This window comes from Syzygium oleosum, unplaced genomic scaffold (assembly GCF_021117445.2).
Source record: "Syzygium oleosum isolate NSW1041296 unplaced genomic scaffold, Sole_v2.1 Sole_v2.29, whole genome shotgun sequence".
Classification (NCBI taxonomy): domain Eukaryota; kingdom Viridiplantae; phylum Streptophyta; class Magnoliopsida; order Myrtales; family Myrtaceae; genus Syzygium; species Syzygium oleosum.
The window spans coordinates 3962391-3984301 of NW_026607513.1; the positions used below are offsets into that span (position 1 = coordinate 3962391).

General features: G+C 40.0%; 2 protein-coding genes across 2 annotated transcripts; both read left to right on the forward strand.

Moving 5' to 3' along the window:
- The first annotated feature begins 1799 nt into the window (after positions 1-1799).
- Positions 1800-7107, forward strand: LOC115692115 (protein FAR-RED IMPAIRED RESPONSE 1). The gene is made up of 6 exons (XM_056303825.1): positions 1800-2002; positions 3302-5622; positions 5870-6124; positions 6221-6348; positions 6580-6643; positions 6720-7107. Exons 2-3 carry the CDS (start codon positions 3352-3354, stop codon positions 5948-5950), a joined length of 2352 nt encoding a protein of 783 aa, XP_056159800.1. The 5' UTR covers positions 1800-2002; positions 3302-3351; the 3' UTR covers positions 5951-6124; positions 6221-6348; positions 6580-6643; positions 6720-7107.
- Positions 7108-9355: 2248 nt separating this feature from the next.
- LOC115692141 (protein RGF1 INDUCIBLE TRANSCRIPTION FACTOR 1-like) lies at positions 9356-12189 on the forward strand. Its single transcript, XM_056303893.1, has 4 exons — positions 9356-9641; positions 10625-10699; positions 10874-11014; positions 11470-12189. The coding sequence occupies exons 1-4, from the start codon at positions 9474-9476 to the stop codon at positions 11869-11871; spliced, it is 786 nt and encodes a 261-aa protein (XP_056159868.1). The 5' UTR covers positions 9356-9473; the 3' UTR covers positions 11872-12189.
- The last annotated feature ends 9722 nt before the right edge of the window (positions 12190-21911 follow it).

The window sequence follows — 21911 nt, forward strand, 5'->3', positions numbered from 1 at the left end:
GACCCGGGCTGGACCACTCGCGTCACGGGCCGGGCCGGGCCTGGACATGGATAGCAAGCTTGACAAAACAATACCCCGGATTACTTCGTGGGATAATAACATAAATGGTCCCTGAATTTTGCCCCTCAGTGTGCAATATGGTTCATGAACTTTTTAACTTGTTTAATATAATTCCTGAACTTTTGGTAAACGTTCAATCTAGTCCCTGAGATATTATATCCATGGATTCAATTTAGTCCATCTAAGGACTATATTGAACATGTACCAAAAGTTCATGGATCATATTGCATATTCGGTTAAAGTTCAGGGACCACATTGAACAAATTAAAAGTTCGATGACCACATTACACGTTAGGGCAAAGTTCAAAAATTATTTGTATCGTTTTCCCGAACATTATTTTATATACCTTCATTAAAACCATCCACTTGTGTCCAAGCACTAACGAATTAGTGTCGGGTCATTTTAGCCATGTTGGTTATGTAAAAAAAAATTCATCGTTAAAGCACGACGATGATCGGTCGAAACATCTTCTGGTTTCCCCTCGAATGATGACGGTGTTCCAATCAATGCCGGGATCACCGAGCCCTCGCAGGCAGCGGCTTCTTAAGCCCGCCTGCCGTCGGAGCGGGCGGTGTCGGATCGCCGACAATTTTGGTTATCTTTCGGCTGAGGAGCAAGGCAGAAGGAAATGCCAGGAAAGCTCGAGAGAATCCTCCTTCCCTACCCAACCGAAAAGACAAGATCGCACCACATGTTTTCAAATGCACGACCAAGGCAGGTTGTACCTTAGCTAGGTCGCACTCGCACGAAGGAGCGGACAAAAGACCCCCCCAAGTTAGTCGCTGATGAGCGACGTGCCGTCACGTTTTCACGTTATATTTAAGGCATGACCTAACGTACGACGTCGGTGGAGAGAAGGCTTTACGCGAGCGGTCTTGCTTCGCCCTTAAAATTTGAGAATTGTAATTATCACTCTCCCCAATTTAAGAGAAAATTACCCAAAAAAAAAAAAGTCCTAAACTTATTGCACTCGTATCAATTCAGTCCTAAAATTTTTCGATTTTGTCAATTTAGTCATAAACAATTTAACAATTTGCGAATTGAGTTTTTCCCAATCAATTTTGATTGGAAATTACTGACATCGACAATTATTGTAATTTTTTATTCTTCTTTTTTTTTTATTTGCTCTTTTATATTGTGTCGGCGAGCCGCTCGCGAAGGCCCCTGCCCAAGGCCACTGCGGCCCCAATGGTTGTGGCCAAGGTGACCCTCGCCCAAATTTGGGTGAGGCCTTCACGATCGGCAAGGGCCTTATCAGCCACAAAATAAAATAAAAATTCATAAAAAAAATTATCCATGTTAGCACCGCCCCGTGCCACGTAAGACGACTGGCGTTCGGGTCAGCGATTTTCCGCCCAAAATTGCTAGAAAGACTTAATTGGCAAATTGTCAAAAGGTTTAGGCTTAAATTGGCCAAATTAAAAAGGTTTAAGACCGAATCCGCACGAGTGCAACATATTTATGACATCTTTTTGTAATTTAGCGAGTCAAATCACCCATGTAAAACATTTTTTCGCACCGACAGCTTATCCGATAATTGCTCTGTTAATAGTCAAATTAGAGAGAAAAAAAAGGAGAAGAAGAAGTACATATGAAAATGTCTCTTTCTCAACAACTCCACTTTTCACGAAATTCAATAATGGGCCGACTGCTTTCTCGCTGGGCCTCCAAAGCCCAAGCGAAGCCCAAATGGCGACGTCACTGCAACTCCACTCCTCTCTCTTTCTCTCTGAGTTCTGCCGCTTTTGTTTCGACGACGTTCGGATTTTCCGAACGTTATACATCGCAATCTCGGCCAAATTCTTGCCCGCCGGTTCGAGGGGGAAGTTCCGGTGAGAATCGGAGGCGCGCAGCTCCGCTCCCGTTTGGGCGTTCGGCCGGGAGAAGCTCCGGCGGGCGATCGGTTCCCTCCCCGGACGGCGGCTCAATCTGCGCGAACCTGTACGTCTCTTGCCGTAGTCTCCGCTTTCTTTCTGTTTCCGTGGTTGAATCTGCTCTTTGAATCTCTCCGCCGAGTTGTGTTTTTGAGTCCTTGCGAGTAGCTAATTGCTCTTCAGTAATCGAATTTGCGATCGCTACGTGCTTGTTTGCTCTGGTCATCCGAGCCTCTTTGTCGGAGCAGAAGTTCTCTGAATTTGGCGAAAGGTAGGGAGACGAGAGAGTGGAGCGAAGTATTGATCGTGCTGGAAGTACGAGCTGTGTTGTTCAGTTACTTTATAAAAAAATTCAGTTCCTATTGCCTCTGTCACTGGCGAATGCGTTCACAATCAATGCTTTACAAAGTTGAGTTTTTGCTGAATTGGGGACGGGACATTCCTTGCATTTTCTGAAGATTGCTCCAGTGCCACGTCGATACGTGCTCAATTGACTTTTTGTGCCTTCTTTTGTTGGATTCAAGTAGATCGAAAAATGCTCGTTTCGATATGTTTTGTCTGTATAAACGACTCATTATGACATGCTGCGCAGCATTATAAGTAGAATGTTACCTAAAAACAAAATAAATTGGACCGGCTCTAAGCGTGATGAAAAAGTCACGTGGGTGGGGCTTGGAATCATAATGTGTTGGGTTAATTTCTTCTCTGTACAAGCTTTTCAACTTATGACATGACACGACCTTTGAGTAGTAGGCACGCTCGTCCTCCTCACTCAAGGCCTGGGTTTGGATTACTATGCTCGAGCATTCTCTTGGGGTTACTCCTAGCTCCTAGGAGCACGGACCCATGTGCTTCCAGTTATTACCAGGTGTGTGTGGAATGGTGGACTAATACACCCTTTGCAGATTATTCGGGTGCTCGAAGAGCCCCGGACACCCATTGATGTCAAGAAAGAAACTCATGACATGACATTGGTGGATTGGGTGGGAAGAGGGGTTAGTTATCGGTGATTCCCACCCCCTCCCTCACTCAATATTGGTGCAACTTTATGCAAAAAAAAAAAAAAAAAACCTTTTTGTAACGTTTATGAAATTTTTAATCTAATTAGATACTTCCCCTAAATTGTCAATTGTCTATCTGCCATAGTTTGTGGTATATAAGATTTGTTCACATTTGTTTGTGAATCTGATGTAATGATATGTACTCATTTTTTTTTCTCTAATATGTAGCTACTCTTCTGGATGAATCAATTAGGATTACTTTAGTCAAATGCTGATGTAAATTCAACCTGATAGTCTCTGGACAATATGGTAGTTTCGAAGTAGTCTTTATGTCAAAAGTTCATAGTTCCTTCTTCCTTTAACAGTTTCAGTTGTATCCTCGAAAAGAGTTCTTCAAGAGAACAGTAGCTTCTCCATGAGGATAGATCTGGAACAGCCTTTAGGAGGACGCTACAAGGAAGCTACTTTGTTAAACGCAAATGGAGATACCATTCACTGCGGTGATGAAGGGCTTGTTGGAGATGGCCATGTAATAAATCCTCCAATGGTTACTGAAGTCGAGAGGGAGAAAGATGGCCCAAATTTGGGCAAGTGGTCATCAGACAATAGGGAAAAAAATCATGCCACAGAAGATGTCAATGGAAATTCTTCAAAAAATACAGAGCCCCATGACGGCATGGAGTTTGAATCCAAGGAGGAGGCTTTCTCCTTCTATAGAGAGTATGCAAAGTCAGTGGGCTTTGCCGCCATAATAAAGGCCAGCCGACGCTCAAGAATATCTGGCAAATTTATTGATGCAAAATTTGCATGTACTAGATATGGTAACAAGCGGGAGCCTGCAGCGGATGCAATGGCAGAACCAATTTCAACTACAGATATCATAGCAATTCCTATCAAGAAAAAGCGAGGTAGAACTAATCAATCTGGGTCAAAGACAGATTGTAAGGCTGGCATGCATGTGAAACGAAGGAAAGATGGAAGATGGGTGATTCATAGTTTAATAAAGGAGCATAATCATGAAATATTTCCAGACGAAGCATATTATTTCAGGCATCATAGAAACTCAAATCAGGATGACAGCCAGGGGGATACTCTGCATGCTATCCGTGCAAGAACTAAGAAGATGTTTGTTTCAATGACTAGACAGTCCTGTGGGGATAAGAAACTTCAAAGCCAGAAAGTTGGCCTTACGAATCAACCAAAGAATGATCAGCATTTGCGCTTAGATGAAGGAGATACTCAGCTTATGCTCGATCATTTAATGTTCATGCAAGACCAGAATCCAAACTTCTTTTACGCCGTAGACTTGAATCCAGAACAGCGTCTGAGAAATGTTTTCTGGGTTGATGCCAAAGGCAGGATTGACTATGGAAATTTTGGCGATGTGGTCTTCTTTGACACTACATACATAAAAAGCGAATTCAGGTTACCATTTGCTCCTTTTATCGGTGTGAACCATCACTGTCAGTCCTTCTTGCTTGGGTGTGCGCTTCTGGCAGACGAGACCAAATCAACATATGTTTGGCTGATGCAGGCATGGCTTAGAGCAATGGGTGGACATGCTCCACAAGTCATACTCACTGACCAAGAGAAAGCCCTGAAAGAAGCTATTGCTGAGGTCTTACCAGAATCTCGACATTGTTTCTGTTTATGGCAGATTTTAAGTAAGGTCCCAGAGAAGATCGGTTGCATGATTAAGCAAGATCGAAATTTCACGAAGAAATTCCACAAATGCATCTACGAGTCAAGTACAGCTGAACAGTTTGAGAAGAGATGGAGAAAAATGGTTGATAGATTCAATCTAGGAGATAATTCATGGTTCCTTTCAGCATATGAAGATCGTCACCAGTGGGCCCCGACGTACATGAAAGACATCTTTTTGGCAGGAATGTCTACAGTGCAACGGTCAGACAGTACAATTTCTTTCCTTGACAAGCACTTGCAACGGAAAACTACATTCAAAGAGTTCGTGGAGCAATACAAAACTATTTTACAAGAGAAGTATGAAGAGGAAGCAAAAGCAGACTTCGAAACTTGGCATAAGCAGCCAGGATTGAAGTCCCCGTCGCCTTTTGGGAAGCAAATGGCAGCTACATATACACATGCAGTATTCAAAAAGTTTCAGGTTGAGGTCTTAGGAGTTGTCGCTTGTCATCCCAGGAAAGAAAGTGAAGATGGAGACATCAAAAGCTTCAAGGTTCAAGATTTCGAGGAGAGCCGAGACCTTATTGTGGTTCAAAGTGAAAGAACATTGGACATTTCTTGCTCGTGCCGCTCATTTGAATTGAACGGTTTTCTTTGTAGACATGCGATGATTGTTCTGCAAATATCTGGTGTGCATAATATCCCATCCCAATACATACTGCGACGTTGGACAAAGGATGCAAAGAGTATAGCTTTGTTGAGACGGGGCTCATCTATTATTCAGTCCAGGATTGACCGCTACAATGATTTGTGTCAGCAGGCATTTAAGTTAGGTGATGAAGGATCTTTATCTCAAGAGAGTTATGCTATTGCATCTGCCGTACTTGAAGAAGCTTTAAGAAAATGTGAGAGTATAAATAATTCAACTCAGTCAACGGATTCCAATTCTCCACGACATGGTCTTCAGTACCTTGAAGATGGGAACAAAGGCATCAGAACATCCAAGAAAGATACGAAGAATAGCTCATCAAAAGAGGGAGAGGTTTGATAATTACATGGCTGTAATGTTGTTTTATGTAACCTTTCTTTTGTTTGTTGATACTTTTAAGGGAAATATGCTTCTGAAAGGGCCTAATTATGTAACTTCTAGGAACAAAGAGAAACAGAGTTCTTTGCTACTGGGACAAATAATAGCTGGCATCAAATAGTTAGCTGTGGCATAGCTATAATTTTGACTGGGTCAGTGATATACATGAGGCTTGACAATATGTGTTTTGTGCTCTTTTTAGGGACCATCAAGTTTAGAAGCACCAGCACTTGAATGCTACGATGCTCAAGAAAGCATGCGAGGGATCATATGGAGTAACTGAATAGCAACAATAATGTTCTGATGGGATGGTCTGACCTAGTACAACTCATTTCATGGAAATCTTTGCCGTTTTTGCAGTGTGGGTGTTAACTCATATCTTTATAGGAAAAAACTGAATTCAAGAGCTCCAGCTCTTGATGGCTATTTTGGTCCTCAGCACGTTGGGCAGGGAATGGTAAATCACGTCTCCGTCGTTATCCTTTTGTTGAGTATATTGAATCCACATTGTAACCTGCAATTTATAGTGTTTTATTTCTTATTTTGTTCGCAGGGACAGTAAAAAATGGTAGTCATAAATCGTGTCGATTACCGCAGCAATGAACAAACCTTGGAAGGACTGGTATGGAGCATTGTTTAGTTGATGGTGTTTTCAACCTTACTCTCAAGTGCTTTGGTAAAGTGAGTAGTCGAGCCTAGTTATCTTATTTCATGCTTAGCGACTTCTTATTGGTAGGGTGTTCCGATGGTGAGAATTTCAGTTTTAGCAGCAAAAGCACTGTTGTTGCTGTGTATTCTACTTATCAATTGCACAACTTCAATCAATGGAAAGTAGTAATTCTTTTAGATACCAATTGATGAATTCCCAGTTATGTCTGTGGTTGGCTAACGATGGTCACGTTGTGCTTGCAGAGCCATCTACGTGTCAGGTCGCAAACTCTTCCTGGTTGTTTTGATGCTCAAGATGGTTTATGAGGTATGTAAATCAAGTCATTGTCTAAATTTTTTAAGGTTATGAGGTTGCTTACTGTAATATAACACTGTTTTTGCAGGACCAATGTAATGTAGATCCTGAGAGTGAGAAGTACCCCTATCATGAGCTGCTTGTTAGTACTTGTTTAGCAAAGGGAGTGTAGTAATCATGGGGTAATCTTCCATGATTGTATATGCTGATCCATTTAGGTTATAGTGCTTTTCTTTGTAGGTGTTGCCGCTAGCAACTGTGTAAATGAAGTTACAATCAACCATTAGTGAGGAAGCAAATTTCAGGTGGCTGAAGTCGTCGTTAGCGCTGCCCTCTTTGCTTATCTTGGGCGTGCACTTTAGACAACGAGATTGATGATTGAGACGAAGATTCGGTAGTTCCCAAGTTTTGTGCAGTTTCATTATATGATCTTCTCGGACTTTAATCGCAGATGAACATTTAACGATTATTACCAACTTTGAAGCCCTTTTGCGGATCTATATTTGGCACAATTTTACCTTATAATATCTGGGTCCTTGTAGAAGGATCATGGAAGTCGATTGCAGTTACTGGCTTTTTCACACTTCCTCTGGCCAGAAGCTTTTGAGAATGGAATATTTCTTTGGTAGTTGGTAATAGTTCCAGTTCTTCTTCTAGGATTTCCTCATTTTATGAAGGACAGGAATAGCTAATCTCAGCATGAAACACTTGATCATCCTTGGGAAACACCTAGGATAAAAATCCATCAGCAAGTTGCTTTGAGAATGAATAAAACAAAGCACACTTGTCAAGAGCAATGGACAACGAAATGCTAGAGTCTGGTGGTTCGAGTCATCCAATACACTACAACACCTCGCCTAGGAATTCGAGGAATTAAAGTATGAATACAAATCCTGACTAGAAAACAAAAGGAAAAGGAAACTTGGGAAGTATACCAGAGAAATTTCCGAAGGAACCGGACATTTCAGGCATGTTACAGCTTACAGGTTCTCGGAATTCGAGGTTTGTGGTGTGGATGTGTCCTCAAGTCAAGTAGAATGAGAACTGAGGCTTTAAATTGTAGAATGTTTAAATATTAAATTATGCTTTCACTTATAAGCTTAAGTTTTATGAAATGGTTAGTATTTGTCCCCCAAAAATTTATGTAGTGTAAGAGTCATCAAGAAAGAGATCCAGGTTAAAATCCTAACTTTATCTTTTTTCTCGCCGTTCGTCTTATAAAAAAAAAAAAGAACCCCCGCTTTTGCATCATTGTTTCTACTTTGCTTTTTTTTCTTTTTTTGGTTGAAACTACTCTGATGTTGAGACCATCACCTTTTGTCGTTCCGAGGCCTTTTCTTATTCGTCCATCAAGCTTCATCCTCTCAGATCTGTTTCAATTAAGATTAGCTATCTCGTGAACCACTAGTCTCTCTATTGTCATCGTTCTCTGATATCTGGTCAGTCTTATTGCCGACATCCTTGTAATGGCCTTGTTACTCTTGTCATCAAGATTTCAAATATCTTTTTGTGAGCTGAGCTGCCAGACCACATATTCTTTTTGGTGGAGCAATAAAAGTTAGGGTTAATATCACGAAAAATCCTAAACTGGTATACTTGTGACAAATTTACCTCCAACTAATTTTTTGACCGCGAAAAACGTCAAATTGGTATACCTGTGATAATTTTACCCCAAAATAATTTTTTGACCACCAAAAACTCCAAACCAGTATACTTGTAACAAATTTACCCTATGTTAGTTTCTATTAAATTTTACTGTCAAATTACTGAGTTTGATGACACGTGGCAGTTGACGGGTATACAAGTTTTGGGTTTTACCCCTCTATTTGTCACAAGTTTACAAATTTGTGATTTTTCGTGATATTAATTCAATTTAACGAAGGGTAAATTTGTCACAAGTATACCAGTTTGGGGTTTTTGGTGATCAAAATATTAGTTCGGGGTAAATTTATTATAAGTGTATCAGTTTGGGGTTTTTGGTAGTCAAAAAATTAGTTCAGGGTAAATTTGTCATAGGTATACCAGTTTGGGATTTTTGGTTATCAAAAAATTAGTTCGGGGTAAATTTATCACAGGTATACCAGTTTGGGGTTTTTGGTGATCAAAAAATTAGTTCGGGATAAAATTATCATAGGTGTACCAGTTGGGGATTTTTCGTGGTATTAACCCTAAAAGTTCAGTTACTTCCCCAAAAGAAAAAAAAAATGGTTTTCACATAATAAACGGCAAATTATAAACACATCAATATGGTAAGATTGACTTAGCAGTTAACATACAAATTTATTCGTCAAACTATGGACTAGATGCTCAAAATGAATTTGATTCACCACACAACTAAATGTAAGCAATTTCATATTATGAGAGGCCACTCTAGGTTTTTCTCATGTATTACTTGATCCATTGAGATAATAACGTATCTCTTGATAAATAATTAGAACTGATGAGAAAAATAGTGCTACGAAAACTTGATTGATCGTTCACACAACTGTGGCAGTGTGGTAATCTAGAACACCAAATTATGAGATGTAAAGGATTAAGATGCCTTCTTCAACTCATGTCTAAGGAAATTGTACGATTGGTTTCTTCTGGCCAAAGAATAATTTACCCGAAAGACATATGGATCGAGTCACATGTTGGTGAGACCAGGAAGCAGGCATGAGAGTGGTGGGCTTGGGCTCTCTTCCCGCCATAAAAACACATAGTACATAGTCAAACTACTGCACACCAAAATCAATCTCTCTGTCCGTGGAAGTGTTGGAACTCCTTGTCGTCTTTGCCGCCGCCGCCATCGATCTTGTTAATCAAAATTGAGGAACATAGAAGAGGAGGTGGTGGTGGAACGATGGAGAGGCCGGGGTGGCTGGAGGGGCTGATGGGAGAGAGGTTCTTTGGGAGCTGCGGAGTCCACCAGGATCGGAGGAAGAGCGAGAAGAATGTCTTCTGCTTGCTCTGCTGCTTCAGCCTCTGCACTCACTGCCTCCCCTCCCACCCTTCTCACCCTTTCCTTCAGGTTCCTCTCTTTTCCTCTCTCTTGCATCCTTGCCATGCCATGCGTTTTGCCATTTTTCATTCTTTGCTTCCCCACAGATCCTAGTTTTACTTGTTCATCATAGCAAACTACTTTTACTTCTCCATCTGCTATAACTAGAGCTGATCAGTCCTCCTTCATACTTGATCATTCTGAATTTGTTTTTAAGACCCGTTTCCATGAATCATTGGTCAAATCTCAAATTTTACCTTTTGAACCAGTAAAGTCACACAAACAGCCATAGGTCCATTTCTTCTTTGGCTTCACCCTCTTCTGAGTTGGTCTGTTTACCATTTATGGAAGGGCGCATCTTCTACCCTCCTCTTTCCCTGCAAAAGCTCCCCCTGAGCTGTTGCTTTCAAAAGAAACTCAAAAGTTTGAACACCCCACACCCCCCCTCCCCTTTTAATTTCCCACAACTTATCCTATCCAAATTCATTATCCGTCCCTCTTCTTTTTATTTCTCAAAGAATTTGTTCTCACTAATTATATAAAAATAAGCACAAAGGGTTCATTAATATATCATTAATTCATCTCCTACCGGCTTCATTGGAAATTTGGTTGCCTGCCTTTTTCATCTCTTCTTCGTGCCCGCAAAACCAGAAAACTTACCATCAAATTTTACAGTGATTTATTATAATGGGACATTTTTCTGCATACCTATGATGGACAGCATCATTAGCAAAACAGCACAGATATATTATTGTCTGGTTAATGACAAATGTACTATGAATCATTTTCTAATTTTCTTTGTTCCTGATATATGTCACATTGAAAATAAAAACTCCTGAAAAGATCTCCTGATGCAGCAATTGAACAATCAAATTATTGTCTTCAAGATCTCTTTCCATGACTGGCCTTAATTAGTTCTAGTTTGTGAAGCTATTATAGTGTTTAACTGAACCCATGTCATGTAAGTATGGGCATTGACCCAATCAAGGTTTGGGTTGGTGGTCATGTGACAGGTGAGAAGATATGTATACCATGATGTGGTTCGACTGAGCGATCTCGAAAAGCTCATCGACTGTTCCTTTATTCAGGTAACACAAAACTTTGACTTCCAAAAATCGAATATAGAGGACATGAGGAAACCCTTGGTATGGATGACTGTGAAGAGAAAGGGACATGCATTGATGATATGATTAGATAATGATTTCCTCTTCTTTATTTTTATTTTTATTTTTGGCTTCCTGGTTTGTCTGCAATTGGAGCAGCCCTACACCATCAACGGTGGGAAAGTGATATTCCTGAAACAAAGACCCCAGTCCAGAAACTACAAGGGCCCTTCAAATATATGCTTCCATTGTGACAGGACCCTTCAAGAACCCTTCCACTTCTGCTCTCTTCAATGCAAGGTTCTTTTGCTCTCTTCCTCTCAACTTTAATTGGCCATGTTCATTCCACTGATTTTCATTACAAGTTTCTCGTAAGAGTGTGGACCAACTAATGTCCTATGCCTCGTCATTTCAAAGAGTCCTTTCTCAGCTTGTTTCTTCTCTTCACTACCCCACGCATCGGTGAACTGACTTCAGCATGTCTTTTAAATCTTATCCATATAAAATTCATTTTGACTAATTAATTAAGACAACCGCAAAGGATCTTCATCTCATGCGATTGAGACATTCTTCGACTATATAAGTGCCAAAACATGTTCTTCAAGTTTATAGAAGTAACCTAGTTAGACAACACACGTACAAATTGATCAACGACCATTTTCGAAGCTATTACGGGACTAGAATATATCGAATTACAAATTCAATTAATGGCTTAGTTTTTTAGGTCAAAATGACTGATTAAACTCTATATATAGGTGGATCATCAGTTGGAGCGAGGTGACGATCTGTCTAGCATCCTATACAGTTTCGATGAGGCGGATTTCACAATCATTCAGAACTTTGAGGGTTTAGGAATGGAGAGCTCATCAGACGTGTTGATCGATCATGGCCAAGCCACACCAAGCTCATCGCTTCTGGATGAAGATCACCACTTAATGCGTCATCGTGATTATCGGTACAAGGGCAATAACTCAATGTCATACACGAGTTGCGAGGCCATGAGCAATACATCAAGAGTTTCATGTGATGCCCATCAGCCGACCACGACAATGGTAAAAACAAAAAACAAAAGGAGCGGCAATAAACTCATACCTGGGATTGTTTTGTCTCTGAGCAACAGGAGAAAAGGAGCTCCTCATAGGGCTCCTCTTTCCTAGAAATCCCCTCGTCCTGAATCAATTCATTCACTTCCAACTTAGTACCATCACCCCACATATAATATATTCCTCCAAGTACTACCCTACTATGTTCTTTTATAAGTTACTATCTATATAATCCCATGACCAAATCATGGTACGGACAGCGCTCGTATCAAGTGTTATTCTCCTTTTTTTCTGTCTATCTATATGTAACAACAAGGTGCAATTTCTGTTGCTCGCCATAGCTCAGGTGGATACTGATCCACAAATTTTGTATCCGATGTCATGGAATTTGCATCTGTATAACGCGGTTTATGTATCCATTCTTATATGTAAGAGTGATTAGTCTTCCCTTTTAAGTTCATGCACGTTTGAAGTGAATGTCGACAGATTCATCACTGCATAAGTCGCCAGTTAACAGTCAGTCAAAGGTTTCCCTGTCACCAGCTTTATCTGCCCAAATACACGAGGCGCAGATCCATGTTTTGTAAAGATGGAATCCAATCACAGAGTCCAAACAGGAGGCAATATAAAGGCCATGATTCTAACAGTGCTCGAATAATTGGATCTTCATACCACAGTTTTCTCTGCTGTGGATGAACATGGGTGGAAATTATGGGGGGTGGTTGAGCTTGATGCAGGTTCAGGAGTTACCTCCTGTGATGCCACTTGGCGAACTGGGTGTTGCCCTTCTTGCCATGTGATGAGGACCATACGTCCCAACGGAAGAGTCAGATGGCATCACATGGTTCTGTCAGATTCTCAAACACTCCTTGTATTCTATTATTGTTCTTTGCATCACTTCAATAATGCTTGAGAAATTGCAGGCTACGACGTACATTCTTCTCCATGTCATGCATGAGGGAATGTTTGGTCTTTCCGAAGATACCACGTGCCCCAAAACTCTCGCTTCAAGACTCCCCTACCACGATTCGAATTTGATTAAGCATGAATAGTTTCAGACTTTCAGTATAGGCCTGGTAGATTATTCAAATTCTTCATTGTGTTCGTGCATTCCTAAGTATAAATGGCAATTAATTATGAATTACTAATGCGATATAGAGACTTTTTAACATATATAACATGTTGGAGTTTAATTATCATGTTTCTAATTTAATATTCCATAGCCCAGAGGTATGGGTGTGGAGACTAGACTATCTAAAGGTTCATTAACATTCTACAAGCCCCACAAACCAATTAAGTCCGAGCATCTTTGACCGGTATTGCATAGGTGCCCTAACCCAAAGCGATTTGTATAGAGCAATTAGCAATCTGTTAGTGGTATTCAAATGGATGACCTTCGATTCTTGAGCTAAAATGCTCTAATGCCCCAACCAAGTACGTCAACCTTGGGATTAACTTGTGGAACTTACCCACTTGTTGAACGAATTCCGAATTTTTAGTGTGTTTAGTAAATGAGTGCCCTTAGACATATTTCGAAGTACATTATCAGCTACTTGTCTTTTAATACTTGACTAGACACTACGCATGTTCTTAGTTATCATTATGCTTATTTTAATTTGAACTTTGTAACTTAACATAGGTTTTATTTCTAATTGAACAAATATAGCTATCTATTCAATTATATTGGTAAAAAAATAATAAGAGAATAAGGTTAATACTCTATGCACGCTCTTCGCACGATATTGGGATTTTACTTTTTGTGCCATTTATTGTAAAAGTAGGAGAAAATGGATGGTTACATATGGAAGTGAATATAAGCGGGAAGTTATTAGAAATAATTGAAAGAACATGAGATGAAGATGTTGGCCGAATTCCTCTCTGCTTGCGGATTGTCCATTGAAGACTTGACGAGTCGATACAAGACCGTGGTTCATGTTGCCATAAGAAACCACAACCTCAAAACATTCAAGGTTTCGTTTGGATGATTTAAGCGAGTCCACATGATAAAAATCTTGAACTGGAAAATCTAAGATGGTATCAACGTTTTACATATTGTTGCGTTCAAAAAGTAGCCTAGGTATAAGTCATCGATTTCATGATTGTACGCTCTTTGATTGTTCAATCCTTGAATTCGACATAATGTAATCTAGGAATAGACCAATCAAATGAGCGAGTCGAGTTGGATCGGGTTTTGGTGGGTCGAAAATTAGTCTGACCTAAATTGACTCATTAACCTACATTGATCTATTTTTATGTAATACAATTTTAGTAAGCAATACTTCATTTTGTTTTCTTTGCATTTCTTCTAGATCACCAAGTCGTTGATTGGCCATATCCATGTAAATGCGAAGGACTTCTTAGATAATACAACTCTGGAAATCTTCAAAGTAAATTTTAATGGTGATCAAGATGTTGCAAAGAGGTTACGTCACCAAGGATGTTGAACGTACCAATCAAGGATATGCATAATTAAAAAAAAGATATGGAAAATCTTGTAAATTTGTACTATCACGGGAGATATTAGAAATCAAGAAAAATATCCTAAATATATATAAAAAATATCATAAATATCTCAAACAGTCGCCTTTTTTCTCACTTCTTGTTGGACCCAGCAAATCAAATTCTACGGTGATTAACTGTAAAGAGATAGCTCTTTTCTGTATAGTTGTGATGGACAACCTTACTAATCACGGTAGATAGCAACAACAGTCCATATAGAGTACCGTCTGGTTAACTATTGTCTTGGAGATCTCTTTCCATGACTAGCCATCGAACCCCAGGTTAATGTAACTACGGGAGTTGAGCCAGTCAATGGTTTTGGATCTGTGGTCATGTGACAGGTGAGAAGACGTGTGTTCCACGATGCAATCGACCGGACGATCTCGAAAAGCTCACTAGACTATTCCTTTGTTACGAACACATTTGTATGGATGACTGTGAAGAGGACATACATCAACGAAATCATTAAATGCTGCTGATTTCTCCTCCTTTTTTTTTTTGTTCCTGGTTGGTCTGCAATTGGAGCGGCACTGCGCCATCAACGGTGGGACAGTGATGTTCCCCCCCCAAGTTCAGAAATTACAAGGGCCCTTTGAACATATGCTTTCTTTGTGACGGGACCCTTCAAGAATTCTTCTTCCACTTCTGCTCTCTTCAATGCCAAGGTTTCATTTGCTCACTCCCTCTCAACTTTCATTGGCCATGTTCATTCTGCTGATTTACATCACGAGTTTCTGGGGAGAAGTGTCAAAAAAGTTTTAAAACTTTTGCATTGGTGCCAATTTAGTTCTAAACCTTTTTTTGGTGCCAATTTAGTCTTAAACCTTTTGCATTTGTGCCAATTGAGTCCTAAACCTTTTTTTGGTGCCAATTCAGTCCTAAACCTTTTGTATTGGTGCCAATTCAGTCCTAAACCTTTTGCATTTGTGCCAATTGAGTCCTAAACCTTTTTTTGGTGCCAATTAAGTCCTAAACCTTTTGCATTGGTGCCAATTCAGTCCTAAACCTTTTGTATTTGTGCCAATTTAGTCCTTCCGATTAATTTAGCTCAAAAAGATTTAGGACTGAATTGGCACAAATGCAAAGGGTTTAGGACTGAATTGGCACCAATGCAAAAGGTTTAAGACTCAATTGGCACCAAAAAAAGGTTTAGGACTCAATTAGTACTAATGCAAAAGGTTTAGGACTGAATTGGCACCAATGCAAAAGGTTTAGGACTGAATTGGCACCAAAAAAAGTTTAGGACTAAATTGGCATAAATGTAAAAGGTTTAGAACTAAATTGGCACCAAAAAAAGGTTTAGGACTAAATTGGCACTAATGCAAAAAGTTTAGGACTTTTTTGATATTTTTCCCCGAATTTCTGGTAGGAGTGTGGACCAACAAAAGTCCTCTGTGTCCCGGCATTTCAAGGAGTCCTTTCTCAGCTTGTTTCTTCTCTTCATTACCCCATGCATCTGTGAACTGACTTTCAGCATGTCATTTAACTCCATCCATGTAAAATTTATTTTGACTAATTAGTTAAGATAACTGCAAAGGATCTTCATCTGATGCGTTTGAGACGTGTTTAGACTCCATATGTGCCTAGTACTTGTTCTTCGAGCTCAAAGAAGTAACTTAGCTAGAAGACATACATGCAATTGATCAATGACATTTTTGAAGCTGTTATGAGATTAGAATATATATCGAATTTCGCATTCAATTGGCAGCTTAATCTTTTAGGTCGAAATGGCTGTTTAAACTTTATATGTAGTTGGATTATTTATTGGATCAAAATGAAGATTCGTCAAGTATCCTATATAATTTCGGAGGAGCGGATTTCACAATCGTACAGAACTTTGAGGGGTTAAGAATGAAGAGTTTCGTCAAAGGTGTTGATCGGTCATGGTCAAGTCACATCAATCTCATCACTTCTGGATGATGATCGCCACTTAATGCATCATCATAATTGTCGGTACGGAGACAATAACTCAATAACCTGCACCGATAGTGAGGCCATGAGCAATACATCGCATTAGGAGTTTCACGTGCTGCCTATCAGACGATAACCATTGTTAAAAACAAAAACAAAAGTAGTGGTAATAAAGTCATCCCAAGGATTGTTCTGTCTGTAACAACTCTAACAAAAGGAGCTCCTCGTAGGGCTCCTCTTTCCTAGAAATTCCCTCCTCCTGAATAATTTCATTCACTTCCAACTTATTACTATTACTCCATATATAATAAATTTCTCCAAGTACTACCCTTACTACGTTCCATTCTAATTTATCACATATATAATCCCATGACCAAATCATGGTACGGACGGCCCTCATATCAAGTATAGTGTCTTTTTTTTTTGTCTATCTAGATGTAACAACAAGGTGCAATTTCTGTTGCTCACCGTAGCTAGGTGGTTTACGGATCCGCTAATTTTGTACCTGATGTAATGGAATTTGCACCTATATAATGTGGTTATCTGTACATTCTTAATTATGTTTTAAGAGTGGTCAGTCTTCCTTTCTAACTTCGTGCACGTAGATGTTCATTTTACTTGCGTTTGAAGTGAATGTCAACAAAATTATCCATGCATAAGTCTCGGGAAGATTATAGGGTAAGGACAAAAGCAACACACATACAACAGAATAATTCACAATTTTACATCCTGTATAACAAGTGATTGGGAGTTCCACTTTCTAGTAAGTAAATGAATTTTAATGTACTCACAATATGTAGTTAAAAGTCACGAGAGTATTACTGAAACTTTGGGTTAAAAGCAAGGGAACTATTACAGCACCCGTCTGATCTATCGTTGTGGAAAACTCAATTGCCAATGACATTAAGAGGAACAAGTGACGAAGAACCCACCAATGACTGACTAGTTTATGGACATTGATTTACTCTTTCAGATGGCAATAGAGATTTGTGTAGAAACAAGACTTAAGAGTATGGACAGTTGGTCAATTGAGGACTCAAGATTTTGTTTCGGCCACTTGAACACTTAAAATTCAATAACGATAAGCGAGAATGACACAAATAGTCCATGAACTTTGGCCCGATGTGCAATCTGATCCATGAACTTTTAATTTGTTTAATGCAGTCCCTAAACTCTAACCAAATGTGCAATGTAGTCCACAAACTTTTGGTACATGTTCAATTTAGTCCTTAAACTATACGAAAATGTTCAATGTAATCCTTTCGTTAATTCAAGATCAAGTACTACATTGAACATGTACCAAAAGTTGAGGAACCACATTAAATATTATGTTAAAATTCAGGGACCACATTGAACAAATTAAAAATTCAAGAACCATATTGCACATTGAGCCAAAATTCAAGAACTATTTGTGTCGTTATTCCTAATAATAATAATAATTAAACTCTAATCAGATGTCGTGTTGGCTGTCAGTTGAATTCAGGCATTAGAATTCTTATTCTCCGAACGGCTTTAAGTAATTCACTTCATTGAGTACCAGGGTGGGTGTATTAATTTGTGATTTATCAAGCCAGCCTCAGCTGCTACTCCCCCCAACTTCCTGTAATTGGGGAGAAATGACACCCAACAACAATAAATAAAATACAAAATAAGATTGTCAGACCGGAAAGTATTGGCATAGGATTGAGCGCACCTCTTCGATAAATTTAAATTATCTTCATTACTTGGCTGACGCATTGCGAAACTTCGCTCGTTAGTTCTCTACAGGAGAAAGACTCCCCAATCATAGATGATGAGTGGCCTAATTAATCTTTAAAATGACAAGGCTAATGGCTGTTACCCCTTAGGTTGGACAAAGCTAATGTTTTTATTAATAATAATGTGATTTGAATCATGTTTCCCTTAGGCTAGACAAGGGTAATGGCTGTTACCACTTAGGTTGGCCCGGGCAAGCCCACGTCCGGCCCATCCAATGATCAAATCTATCTCGTAGAGTTTGTTTCATAGAGAGATTTTATTGTTCCATTAAATTTGATAAGTTTTAGGAAGAGAAATCACGGCACGCCTTCTAATGATTGCAGTTATCAATATCAAGGTTCATAGGAAAATTGGGAAGATTAGAGGCAAGAGTGATGGGATTTGATGCAGCCGGGAAACAAACGATTCAATTTTGGAGGAAGGATTATGGTTAGATAATTGCTAGCTAGATAGTAAGTGGGTGATTCCATTATCGGAATTACCAAAATATATATCACATGTTGCATATATCGTTCGAATCGGCCTGAGCATAAGAAAAATTTTACTCAAAATGTACATGGAATAAAATTTTTACAGATTGTTACCATAGTATTTGGGATACAGATACCGATCATATAGGTATCTCACCATAAGGTAGCAATGGTAATGAAAATTAGATTATTTTCAAGTAGAGGTGTTAATGAAGAGAATTCAATATCTAGAATTTCTAAGTTCATTGATTAGTTTGGGTGATCCATCACGAAAACAATACAATGTTGTAACCCAAAATCTCTACATTTAAGAACAATAAAACACATTCAAATTGAAGGTTAATTCATATAACTAGCAATGAGGAGAGATGCTGCAAATGGATCGTTGAACTTAATTGGTCGCCCTACCATCCGGAGCCGGTGGTGTGGGCAAAGCAAGCATCGCCAACCGTCAGCTGACCCGAACATGACACTACTCACACTTTTGTTGCTTGTATATGCTGCACTAGTCCTAGCGACGGCTGTTGCTCCCTTGCTAATACATTCCGTTGAACAACCACATTCTCACATATCCAAACCGCCAGCTCTTGTCGTCCTTTGATTTGACAAACTGCTTGCCAATTGCACAAGTGAGGATTCCCAATTCACCGTATCATTACCAAACGCCTCCCATGCGGGTGCCGGGTTAGGACCAACCGGCGGTGCACTACCATCGAATAAGGCCCATGTCAATTTGTCTCCGTGTTCTCCGTGGGCCACCGCATCGAAATCCTATTTAATGTATTTCAATATATACGGTGGCATAGGATCCCTGTTTAACGTATCTCAATGTAATCTAAGATGGGATTATCATACTTCTCAGAGAAGGAAGTAGCTTCGGCAAAATCGAGAAGAGCACAAGAGATTGACAATAGGCTGCGGCACTCTCTCAAAGTCCCGTAATGCAATGAGAGCTTAATCGTACACAATGAACTTGCGAGATGAGTGTGATTTGGATATGGGTTGGGTTGCATCTCTTCTAAACCAATTAGTTTGGTTTGGGTCCAATCCGAACTATGAACCTCTGCAAACAAGCAATTTCCTCATCCATATACTAAGCCTCTCTAACGTGAAGGTCAGGCGAGGCAAAGTCGTCGCTAGTTACATGCATGTAAGAGGCAGCCAAGAGAAACTTCCCATTGTTTTATTAGAGCCTTTTATCGGGTGGAGGAGGAGACTGGGATCTCGGCTCGCGCGAGGCGGACGGTGGCGGGGCCAGATTGGACGCTGGCGTTGATGAGGTTCTCGTTCTCGTCGACGTCGGACCGGGAGGAGGCGTGGAGGAGAGGGATGGTGTCGCTGTGGGAGTGCGACATCTTTCCTTCTTCTCGGGAAAGTGCTGGGGCTTGTGGGTATCTCGGGAAAGTTCTCAGTGGGTGATGATGGATATGGTGGATGGAGAGAACGGGGAGACGGAGGACACGGTGGCAGCGACTTGGAGCAAATGCGAGAGAGGACACACAAAATTGACGTGTTCGCCGAATTAGGTTTTTTATTTTTTAAATATTTAACGTAAAAATTAAAATATATGTATGTACCGATCAAATTCGGATGGTCCGAATGGGCGGTTCCACACTTGAAATCGGGAACTAAACCGGTCCCCATGAGAACCGCCCAAAATCGACTTGTCCGGAAGATTTCCAATTCTTTTGTACAGCCCTAATACAGAAATAGACTTCTTCTTGCAGCTCAAAAAGGCGAAGGCAATATGTGAAGAGTAAAAGGTAATCCTACTTAAAAGATCGACTTGCAAAGAATTTGGCTCTTTTTTTTTGGTCAATCGAGCCGATTCCCCTCATATTGTTGGAGTAATTTCAGTAATTCCTCTCTATTTCTCTGTCTCTCTCCCTCTTTCTCTTTCCAATGGCAAACCCTCCAAAGAACGCAATCAATTTGCTGGAGAGCTTTTGTTGAATCACTCTTAATTATAGCAGTAGGTTCGTGGATGCTACTGACTATAATCATCTCCTAGTCAAAAGTGCTTGCTATTCGTGATATTTATCATTCATCACTAACATTTGCACTTGCGGTAACCAATTAGACAGATCTTGATATGACTGTACGTTCAACATTCTCATAATTTCGAATATAATTTGCTGGGAAAAATATTTATTTCTATGGCAGATGGTGGTTGCATGAAATTGAAATTTGAACTGTTTTTTTACTCTTTCTCTCTCCCCTTGTATTTTTGTTTTTAGTATTGGAGAAGCACACATTATGTGTGTAAAAGAAATTTTTACATACAAATGACCCCGTCCTCTTTAACTTGAAGGTTGTAACTCCCCCACTCTCTTAGATTAATGGTGTTCGAGAGTGTAACTCCCCTCTTTAAATGACCCCGTCATTGTCGCGAGGACCACGTCGATCACAAAGCCAACCCAACCTGTCTCGCAGACTTTGAAGTCACTTAGGAAATCTCCTAGCAACCTCTCAATGGCTCATTTTCTTTGGGTCTTTAGTGACATGATTAAACTTTAATTCCACATCAAATTCCTACTTTGTGGTAAAAAAAGGCAACTCCTACTCTTCCACCTCGCACACCAACCTCATCTCGCGCCAAGTTCAATGCAAAAGCTAAGCCCGAAGAATGAGGATGTGCTTGTCACGCCAACCTCATATGCACTTTCATATAACTTAACAATATCACTTTCGAAAAGTCTTTGCTCATCGAATTCTACGGTTTCACTGTAGTGGACGCGATGAATGACACGCAATTTTTGGACAAGACAAAAGAAAACAAAAGGAAAAGATGAGTAAGGTTTTTTTGATCGGAGCGTGTTGGACTCTCGTACTTCTATCGATTATCCCAAGCAAAGCCCCTCCGCTCCTAAATTTCCTGGTCATACAATGGACTCTCGGCTTCAACTAGCAATAGCTAATAATGATGAGGCGAAGAGGTTCTCGTTCTCGTCGACGTCGGACCGGGAGGAGGCGTGGAGGAGAGGGATGGCGTCGCTGTGGGAGTGCGACATCTTTCCTTCTTCTCGGGAAAGTGTTGGGGCTTGTGGGTATCTCGGGAAAGTTCTCCGTGGGTGATAATGGATATGGTGGATCGAGAGGACGAAGCAGGGAGACGGAGGACATGGTGGCAGCGATTTGGAGCAAATGCGGGAGAGGACACGCAAAATTGATGTCTTCACCAAATTAGGATTTTTTGAAATATTTAACATAAAAATTAAAAATATATGTATGTTTTGATCTGGTTCGAACGGTCCGAGTTGACGGTTCCACACCTGAAACTGGGAACCGGACCGGTCCCCGTGAGAACCGCCCGGAACCGCCTTGTACGGGCAGTTTTCAGTTCTTTTGTACACCTCTAATACCAGGAATAAACTTATTCTTGCGGCTCAAAAAGGCGAAGGGAATATGCAAAGAGTACAAAGTAATCCTACTTAAAGTTCGACTTGCAAAGAATTTGGCTTTTTTTTTTTTGTCAATCGAGCCGATCTCCTCATATTTTTAGAGTAATTTCAGTAA